General features: G+C 39.3%; 2 protein-coding genes across 2 annotated transcripts in view; one reads left to right on the forward strand and one right to left on the reverse strand.

Moving 5' to 3' along the window:
* Positions 1–11,448, reverse strand: part of LOC118430745 (carbohydrate sulfotransferase 11-like) — a 246,314-nt gene that overhangs the window by 102,740 nt on the left and 132,126 nt on the right. The window lies entirely within an intron of this gene.
* LOC118430529 (arylsulfatase B-like) overlaps positions 1–11,448 on the forward strand; it is a 31,639-nt gene that overhangs the window by 810 nt on the left and 19,381 nt on the right. The window contains exon 3 of the mRNA XM_035841456.1: positions 7,487–7,577. Within this exon, the coding sequence (XP_035697349.1) occupies positions 7,487–7,577 (91 nt within the window). The remainder of the gene's footprint in view (positions 1–7,486; positions 7,578–11,448) is intronic.

Below are 11,448 nucleotides of genomic sequence, written 5' to 3' on the forward strand. Positions count from 1 at the left end.
TTTTAGATAGGATTTAATCATCCAAAATAATTTTCCTTTTGAACTATTTTGATTCAATTGTCGGAGATAGCTTTAACCCTATTCAGACAGGTGTCACAGCAATCACGCCCCCCCCCCCCATGACTAGCGTTTTCGGGTAAAACACCAGAGTTTCTAAATACTAGAAAAACAGTCATATTGGAGGTTAAAGATACCCATAGGCTAGGTGCAAATAGCAAAATGTGCGATATTCTAATGAATACCTTATCTGCATAACTAATAAAGACATTTCATACTTCTTTTGTGGTAGAGGCTTCATATTGGAGATATATTGGTTGCTTGAGGACAGGTGAATACAATAAAATACATCTTATGTTGAGACTCAAGCATGTGCAACTAGAGTTCCACGAACACATACCTTTGCCAAATAAACCAGGTTTGTTATGTAGAATGATGTCTGTAGACATAAATTTGTCACTCATTACATTTTATTTTATATGCCTGGAGTTGGTTCATAAAATTTTGCCATTGATTATACAAATTAGATCCATATTTACACTATTAATATCAAATTGTATCAAGCATCACTTAAGCTATCAGCATACCAAAAATCATGATGATCCTTTCATTCTTGACTTATTCTCTTTCAAAGTCTGAAACAAAACCAGCATCTGCAGTTCAAGAAAAGACATTATAGGGGACCCAAACATACACCACTTACTCTCTGCCATCTTTCTCAACTACATATGTGACAAGTTTGAAAGTCTTATCACGGAATGCAGTGGATCTATCGACTTTCCTCATCAATTATGCAAATTAGCTATTAATTGGTATCTCATTATGTAAGTTTTTACTTAGGCTATCTACATACCAAAAATCATGACGATCCGTCAACACGTTCATATTTTCCATTAATTATGCAAATGAGATCAACATTTGCATAATTGATATGTATTGACAGTTCTTTTTCTCAGCTACAAATGTGACAAGTTTGAAAGTCCTATAATGGAATGCAGTAGATTTACAAACTTTCCTCATTAATTATGCAAATTAGCTGTCGATTTGCATAATTAGAATTCCATCATGTAAGTCTTCCCTTTGGCTATCTACATACCAAAAATCATGACGATCCGTCAACACATTCATATTTTCTCATTAATTATGCAAATGAGGTCAATTGCATAATTAATATGCGTTGATATTTTTCTCTTTCTCATCTAAATATGTGACAAGTTTGAAAGTCCTATCATGAAATGCAGTGGATTTATAAACTTTCCTCATTAATTATGCAAATTAGCTGTTGATTTGAATAATTAGTATTCCATTATGTACATTGTTACTTGGGCTATCTACATACCAAAAATCATGACGATCCTTCTACACGTTCCCGAGTTATTCTCCTCCAAAGTTTGAAAGGAAATCGGCGGCTGCAGTTCCAAACAAGCCGTTAGGGGGTCAAAACTTACAGCACTTACTCTCTGCCCCAAGGGCTATTTACCATTTAAACATCGCGACCACAACATGTCCAGAACATGAGATATAAAAAATAAGGGTTTCTGCTGCAGTACCTTAGCAAGCCGCTAGGGAGCCCATTATCGAACTTGACCTTCGTTTTCCCAACCCCTACCCACCTACCAAATATTATCGGGATCCATCCGAGGCTTCTTGAGTTATGCTGTTAACACACACACACACACACACACACACACACACACACACACAGACACACACACACACAGACTCACAAGCACAAAACATAACCATAGCCATTCTGGCACTGTGGCTATATTTGGGTGTAATGGTTACCTCATGCTTAAGCCTATAGTGTAAGATTGACAAGAAGTGACCCCAAAGGTCATAGTTGCTGCAAAAGAGGTCAACACGACTATGAACCAGACGATACGATTACAAGAAAATTGTTTATAGGGACAGTACATTATACATGATGGGGTGTATACATGCTATGTACACATAAGATTTAATAATCTGTAGACCAAGAATAAGGGCAACTAGGGGGCCCAAACTTATGTTACTAACTCCTGAGCATAAGAGCTATCTAACACCCAAAACTCGTGGCCATACCATGTTCAGAAGATGGAAAAACACACCCGGAAGTTGCGCTGCAGTACCAAGGGAAGCCGCTAGGGGGCCCATTATCGAACTCCCCCTTCGTTTCCCAGACCCCTACCCACCCACCAAATACCAGCTGCATCCGTCGAAGTCTTCTCGAGTTATGCTGTCCGCAGACAAAAGTTTGCAATTAAACCGGCGCCTGCACTTCCATGAAAGCCACTAGGGGGCCCAAACTCGCAGCAATCACTCCCTGCTTTAAGGGCTCCCTAACGCTCAAAAATCACGACCGCAGCATGTCCGGAACGCGAGATATCAAGCATGCAGGTCCCGCTGCAGTACCTTAGCAAGCCGCTAGGAGGCCCATTATCGAACTCGACCTTCGTCTTCCACACCCCTACCCACCCACCAAATATCAGCTGCATCCATCGAAGTCCTCTCGAGTTATGCTGCTCACAAACGGGGAGAACCACACCACCAAACCGAAAACATAACCTTAGCCATTCTGGCAAAGGCAATAATGGGAATATAAGGGACCCAACCCTCCTTGTCCGAAACAACTTCAACTGTCTTATCAACATGTAATTAAGTTAATTTTAATAATGTCGATGGAAAGTTTAAACTTCGTTCCAACACAAGGGAAGAAACTCACCATAAATTTTCGGCCGAACACTCCGACCTCATCAGATGAATGATTCGCTGCACTAATCCGGAAGTCGTCGGATGACGTCAGGTAGCAGCGAATCATAAATGGCGGGAAGGCGAAACCTGCCACCGTCACGGTTCAATGGGGGGTGATGTGCCCTGATGTAGATAGCCTCCTTGACGCCCCTCACGAACCAATCCTGTTCAGAGTCCAAGATGCGGTCATCAATGTATATGGATAAAGACAACAACAGTAGTTAAAGGCAAAGAAAACAAGGATCTAGAAAGGAAGAGTGAGGAAGAAGTACAATAACCCTATTGGATATGGCTTTTTTGTTGTTCTTTATATTGCATTATCATATAGCCATGAGACAATAACTAACGACTAGGCACCATTTCATGTTGGTTATGAGACAATCGAGATATTGTTACTTGGTAAGATAGATCAGTGGGTACTAAAATTTGTGTTACTTTTCTCTCGTTGTCAATTGATCAGCATTTTCTTTGGCCACATTCCCCAAGTCCCTTGAGTGGCTGCTATAGGCAGGTTTGACTGTGTGTCAAGAAAGTTCTGATTTGCATACATTATCTCGGTTGATTATCCTCTTCATCAAAGGGCACACCACAAAATAATGGAAGCCTTATCGTAGCAGAGAGAGCCATTTTAGTATTTCCTCATTATTTAGGTACCAATTTAGCCATTTTAGTATTTCCTCATTATTTAGGTACCAAATATTAAACTAAAATTGATATTTACCTAAATAATAAGGAAATACAATATTAAATTTATCAAATAAACTATGAAATTATTATATTTTCTCATTAATTAAGAATGTAAGGGCATCATTGGATAATTGAGATATATCGACATTTTTTTTCTATTTCTCAGTTACATATGTGACAAGTTTGAAAGTTCTATCGTGGAATGCAGTAGAGTTGCAACTTTCATCGTTGATTTTGCAAATTAGCTGTTGACGAGCATGCTTCGTACTTCATTGTGTAAATTAGGCTATCGAAATATCAAAAATAATGCCGTTTAAAAGAAGCCGCTAGGGGGCCAAAACTTACAGCACCTACTCTCTGCCGCAAGGGCTATATACCGCTTAAAATAACAACCACAGCATGTCCAGAATAAGATTCTTTAAAAAATGGAAGCCTTGCTGCAGTACCTTAAGTACCTGCTTGGGGTCCCGGTATTGAAATTGACCTTCGTTGTCCTCACCCCTACCCACCTGACAAATACAATTAGGATCAATTCAAGGCTTCTTGAGTTATGCCGTTAACAGTTGACAGACACACAAAAACGCTTTAAACAAAACATTCTGGCGAACGTAATAATAAATGTTATTTTACTTTAAATCCAATCTGAACTGAAAGATGGTTTCAGAATGTTTCGCATCCCCACTGTACATGGAGCCGTATGATAGTAAAGCTAACTAGAGTTCCACGAACACATCTTTTCGCCAAATAATCATGCCTTTGTTCAAGACTATTAGGTCTCATTCATGTAGTACTAAATAGCACCTACCCCAAAAGCTAACGACTGCATAAACGTGTGTTGGTAGCAGTTGAAAAATCCATTTATCCATCCCATCTAACCTCGAGTATTGTTGTTTACAAACACACATACATTCTACTGCAGTACCGTAGAAAAATGCCATTCCACTTGAAACATTTGACAACTTTCAATGTCTCAAACGATTAGAATGAGGAAAACATGTTTCCATTGCCACGGGCTCGTTAGCACATCATTAGCATATGATCCACAGCTTCCTATTACCGTCACCAGTGATGGTATCTCTTTACACACGAGAGAAACCGTCACGGCCCCCCACTGAACCGAACCAGGACCAGGTCCGGAGGTGGCTCAGGACGGTTTGTGGAAATACCATCATATGCCCTTTATTTCCTCTTTAGACCGGTGATTGTTAAGCATCATATGACGGTTAAACGACACAGGATGGTTAAAGCGACCCTGAGTGTAAAGTGCGCCTAAGTTTTTTTAAATTAATGTATGGTATGTAATTCCTCTCATCTGCTATAAACTTGGCTAAGCTCCTACAACTAGCATGCATCACTCTGGTACTGAGACATTTCTCTATGCACAAACATAAAATAATCTCAAGACAGTAATAGACACTCAGAGCCTTTTTGGAGTATAATGAATGGATTACTGTTATAAGGGTCCGGCAAGCTTTCCGAGTTTACGTGTCTGATGTCCTCGACTGATTGACTGACTGACTGTTAGACCTGGGTATTTGGACTCTCAAAATAGTACTAGTGTCATGCTACCAGTATCATAGCAAGGATAATAATGATCAGAAGGAAAGCCTGTCTGATGGCCTATTAACACTGCTGATCTTCCCAGCCTTGATTGAAAAGGCCAACATACAGACCCATGTAGACAAAAACATACTCTTGGCGAAGAGAATGACCAGCCTGCTTCCCAGTGTGTTATGTGTCATAACGTCTGGTTCTTTGCTATATCCAACAAATAAAGATTCGACTAAAGTTCAATTTACATATTATGTTATTAACCAACTTAGATGACCAGTCATGCTAACATTGACATGTCTTGGGTATTTGTAAATACTACATTACTATGTGGAACAAAGAATGTACTGTCGTCTTTGTTCAAAGTAGCAGTCAGCAGCGCCAAAATGTTTGTTTTTTTCAATAGTATATGTTGCGCATAGGACTTTATATTAAATTGTAGAGTAGAGAGTATACTAACTTTTTTTCATCGGCTTCTGGGCAACATACACTTTATTACCTTCGGCGACAAGGTTATGTTTTGTGTAGCGTTTATATGTATGTATGTTTGTAGAAGACCACCATAACTCAAGAACGCCTGAATTCATTGTATTGATATCTTGGTAGGTCTTGATAAGACCTGAAAATTGTTGGATTTTGGGGCACCTAACGGACTGTTAAGGTGCTGCAGAGGAACTTCTGTTTTTTTTTTATATTTCGTGTTCTTAACATGCTGCGACTATGATTTTTGAGTGGTAGACAGCTCTTGATGCCGAGAGTGAGGGAAATACGTTTGGGCCACCGAGCCGCTTGTTTTGGAACTGCAGTCCAGGTTTAGTGTGAGGCTTTGAAAGGGAATAACTTTAGATGGGGTTGACTGATTGTCCTGATTTTTGGTATTTAAAAAGCTTAAATAATGCCTCAAATATTTCCAAATAAACTATGTAATAAAACAAATTGTAATGTAATTTGCATAATTATCTTGGAAATCATCTAAACACGCTCAGTTAAATTATAAGACCATTGTAACATGTGACATTGTACACATTGTGTACAAAAGATCCATGTGTAAACTCAAAGCCACTCCCTTAATGAAAAAAAAAGTTTTAAAAATCTAAAAAATAATTGACTATTTCTTGATTTCTTCTTTTTTTAACCAAAAATGGCAAGAGGTAAGAATGTGTTATTTTTGTAACTAGTGAGGACTCCGAATTTAACATATCATTTCAGGAGAAGAATTGAGATGGTTGCGTACTGATAATTAAAAAAAATAACTGTTTTGGGGTCCGCACGGAACCCAGGGTAACAGATCAATCAGTCCGGGAAGGTGTACTGTTGATGCGAATGAGGGCGTCATTTGCATAATTTAGTCCTATTGACATTTTCTCTTTCTAAATTACATATCTAACAAGTCTGCAATGCCTCTGGGAATCATAGATTTTATTGCTGAGGTTTTACGAGGTATAGGTACTATACTAAGCGTTTAACAAAAAAAAAACAATTTTCCAATGCTTACATATGATTTCAATGCGATAAGATTTCACCAAATCTTGATGAGCCAGCCAAACGTCATTTGTAATCGAATCTTGCCCGTCCCACGCAAGTATACTACGGTGCCATTGTAGGCCCTGTCCATGTCTGTATGAACAAATACATATCCCTCATCAATCGTCAATTAACTGTTCATCCTTTTTTCTGATTTCAGTCCATTTTTTTAACCTTTGAACACCCAGGAAATTTTAAACATTCTGCCGCATTGGCTTCTATGTGATATAGTATCATTACCAACATGGCCTTCTGATCCAGTATTTTCTGATTTTGTCCAGTTTTCCAAAATCTTTTAACACTTAGAAAAATCTAAACATTCTGTCGCATTGACTTTTATATGTTACGGCATCATTACCAACATAAATGAAATTGAGCCTTCTGATTGGTCAACCCTACCTGGTTATTCGATAAAGTGTTAGGACAAAGAAAATATACTCGTGGATATAAAACAACCGTCAATTGATGTCGAGGTGGTTTTTATGGGTTTCTATAGTACGTTAAAGGGTATGCACTGTGGTAAACCTTTTTAAGCAAAGGATTTAACATGCAATATATTGATTAACAATTCCATACAATGGTTTTTTTTCTGGAAAATTTGAACTTTAATTTCTCACATAAAAATTGGACCTACCAAACTACTGAGTTTTTGTCAAAATAAAGTTATGAATTAAACTACTTTGTGATGTGACGTTATGTAGATAGCACACGTTACTCAGTAAGCAGTGGATCATAAGTTGCAGGGCGTCTTTGGGACCCGTCGTCTCTGATAGGGATGGTTATACGGCTCTGATATTAAATCTTCTTTAACCCATTGTTGAATTTATTCGAAATTGTCTTCATTATCATTTGCGCTTCCGGTCTCCGTTGATGTAGGGTTTAAACCGAAACGTTGGATTTGAAAGATGCGTTGACGAAATGCTTGTCTAGCTAATACTATTTGTAATGAAAATTTGCTTAATCACATTCAACAAACATGCACACTGTTTTATAGGCTTGCATCTGAGGGAGTAAAGCTGGAAAACTACTATATTCAACCAATATGTAGTCCTTCAAGATGTCAACTGATGACTGGCAGGTATCAGGTAGGTGTAGAGTGCAGATGCATACTTCACACATCGCACATTTCTTGTATTTGTTAAGTTAACCCTCAAACCACAGTACCTTTTTTTGTGATGTAGATTTACCGTATTGGGTCAAAACTGGCCCTTATAATGTTTTGTAAAAATACAATTTTTTTTGGTGTTACTTTTGTGATTTGTATATATGTATAGTTTCATTAATCTATTTGGGACAGTTTGAAATGATTAGGTGAGAATAATTCATGGTCATTATCATAATCTATGCAAAAGATCATTAGTACCACATTTTGCACTAACGCTATTCAGACCGGGTGGGTTTTTTCAGCTCCTGAATGGATTATGCTAGGGCCACCAACCTTTTCAGAAAATGTTGATAGCAAACGATTTAAGTGAATAAAATTTTTTCCATCATTTTTCATGTTGCCATGGCAACGGTATTCTGACAGGCATATCTAATTTACTAATTTTGGCTTAAACATTCAAATTTTAAGGTTTTTTTGGCAAACCACTATTTTCATGACATTTTATAAAATTCAACGTAAACTTCATGATTCAATATTCATAATTTATGCTAATTTGATAACGTCATTAGTCTAAATCCAAGATGGCGGCCAATTTAAGCTAGATGACGTCATGGCGTCGTCATATAACATGATAATGACACAAAAGTTGTTACCATAATTTCGTTTCACATATACATCATTCTCTGAAAATTTCGTGATCATTCGTTTATTCGTTTATTCAGAAAAGAATCAGCATCGCAGTTTGTAAGAACAAACTGAATATCACTGATTTTGTACAAATTTTCAACATGTTGACTACAAAATACATGTATAGAAACAAATTAAACAAATTACAGTACATGATACAGAAACGCCTATACAAAGTTGCACATTATACTTCGCAAGGAACACCGGAGTAAGACAGGAACGTCCTACGCAGAGTATCAAGACTCGTTGTACAGGCGTATAGCCTGGTACAAGAACGACCTTCTCAGTCTCTGTGTCCGGGCAGCTGGCACAGTAAGTGCAGTGCCGTTTCTAAGAGTCCTCCCAGTGACTGTAGTTCTGGCCGGCGGCACCAGGTCATGGATGGGGTGACCCTCGTCCAGCATGTCCCTCAGTAGCTTCACTGCCGAAACCTCTCGTCGTTCTTTCAGCGTCGGCAAAGCAGGCACCTTTCGTCTTCCCCCCAGTGAGACGATACGGAGTGCTCTCCGTTGTACTCTTTCAATTTGTCTCTCCTGCTCCTTACTACACCCTACTAGTAGTACATGCCCATATTCGAGCACAGGTCTGATAAGTGTGACGTACACCTGGGCCAAATCCACGACACTAGTGCCCTGTTTAGTAAGAAGCCTAAGATAATGAAGCCTACGAGAGGCCTTCGTGTCACTTGGTTATTAAACGTCAAGTACCTATCCAATATAAATCCCAAACCCAGGGCCTTTTCAACCCATGGCACCTGTTGTCCCCCTAAGATAATCTCTGGTAGGACAGGAACTGATCTGTTAAAACATATTTGCATTAGCTGACTTTTGCCTCCATTTAAAATCATCTTGTTGTCGCTAGCCCATACATCCAGCTGAGTCGCTTCCTCCTCCACTGCCCTGTCGCTGTTTGCCATAGCCACATGGAGAGATCGCGACAAGCTGACGTCGTCAGCATAGCCAACATTTAGTGTGGAACTATACACTGGTGACCTAGGGCTCATGAAGAGCAAAAATAAGTAGGGTGAAAGACACCCCCCTGTGGGACTCCTGATGTTAAAGTGTGCCAGGTGCTGAACTTGCCATGGGTCACAACTCTTTGCAGTCTATGTTTGAGATAGTTGTGTATCCATGCCAGCATACAATAAGTTGTTTTGGCGTGGGTCCCAGAAGTTTGTTTTAAAAATGATGGGGTCAGTTTTGACCGCACTAGACCATTCAAAAACTTTCTCACTGCACGAAACCAATAATTTCCATGTGTTTCAAGGGACTTACACACCTGTGAAATGTTCTGTGTCCTGGCTGTGTACATGACTTTCCTGGTTCGGCGTGTAATGTCCTTGTTTTTTTCTTACATACCTGGACTCGCGCTTGTACAGGAATTTCTAGGACCCTTACACCAGACGTGTAGGGGAAATAGGCAGACAAAGGCTTGGCGGCGCCTATTCTCAAAGCCAAGCTTGGGTCGCGGGTTTACTGTTTACGGCAACTACTACCCCTGCAACCCAGCCTAGGCTATGCTTGGACAATTAATAAGCAATGAGGTTTACATTTTAAACACAAAATAAGGGGGAGTGTCGGGGGGGTATTGAATGGTTGATATGTCTACCCGTGACATCGTCTGACAGAACAAAGTGGAACAAAATACAACTATAAAAAGAAACGACATCCACATTTTTAGGAATACAATCAAGGTCAGAAAGAAAGGTCTACAAAATACTAAAAAAAACAAAATTAATGAAGCTGTGATTTGTTTGGCCCGATATTTCCAACTTATTTGGAAATCCTACGGTCGGCGCGTATTGAACGGGCCATTCAGATTCATTTCTATATGTTGGAAAGAAATAAATGCTAGGGATAGATCTTGGCTTATAAATAGGAAAGTATGTCTTAAACCAAGGAGGTTTCAACTTCCTTGCTTAAACAAACTCGTCATTTTCATTACATAAACAGCAGTTCGTTAGCCGGATGTGTATTGCATTGTCTAGCGCAGACAAAGGCCACAAACACCCAGCGTTCATTGAATCATTCTTATTTCTTCTTTAATCATTTTGCACAGACACACTGAGATTCTGTTTCAACATACATAAATCTGAACTGCTGCAATAGACTTCTGCGTGAATCGCGATAATCAGTTACGTGATCTGCCCCCTTTGTATGAAGAGCTAGGAAAATAAACTAACCAAAGAAGTTTAATTTGGAAATTCGTAAACTAGTGATGTACGATGTTTTTATAGAGTGCCTGTCGCGTCATAGCGAGGAAGTTGAACTGAAACGACGTTAGACATAGGGAAAACATAGGACTGCGATCTGATTTATGGGCAGATTTTTGTCAAAAGAATAGAGAGAACACGGGACAAAATACAGTCCTTTTTCTTGGTTACTGTCTCTAACTTTGGCTACTGTCGACGCACAAACTGAGTGAAATGATCTATTTTAAGATATAACCTCCTTGACTCGATGTACTAAATTTTTGTCCCGGGTTATGTTCTTGATTGTACAAACTAAATGACAACGTTGAACGTTAAATTTCTACCGATGTTTCAAGCTGTTCATAATCACAGCGGCATGTTTCACATCTTTCTAGGCAGGTATTGTTTTACTGTGAAGTGAAATACGGGTAATCAGGCAGCTCAAACAACCTCCTTGACGTGATTGTAACAATAGACATCATGGCTGGTACTAGCGGTAGTTCACAGCTCTTTGTGTCTGTGCCCATGCAAATTCTTCAGAAAAAACCAATAGAATTTCTCCTCGCACAATTATAGGGTCAAACCTTCGGCCAATGAACGTGCCAGTCACAATTTTCAAATTCTTCAGTTGAGTTGGTATTGTGAATTCCGCGTCGTTGCGTGTGGATGTGCGTTCTTGCTGTCCAAGTGTGTCTATATACCAGGGTGCGTTATCTGATGGTACCGAGGAACATTGGTCATTATTTTACATCAGCAAGGAGTTTCTACTCAATATCGCGGAACAGGACGACAGGACGTCAGCTGCAACTAATAATAACAGGACCACCGTCGGGCCAAAGTTCTCTCCCATGGCTTCAAGGATCAAGGAACTTCCGTATACAACTGTAGCGATGATATTGCAGTCGGCATTTGACTTTGCTTTCGACGGAAATAGTGCGGAGGAATATCGAAACGGCTCTCATGTTTGGGTAGC

Source organism: Branchiostoma floridae, chromosome 1, assembly GCF_000003815.2.
Source record: "Branchiostoma floridae strain S238N-H82 chromosome 1, Bfl_VNyyK, whole genome shotgun sequence".
NCBI classification, from domain to species: domain Eukaryota; kingdom Metazoa; phylum Chordata; class Leptocardii; order Amphioxiformes; family Branchiostomatidae; genus Branchiostoma; species Branchiostoma floridae.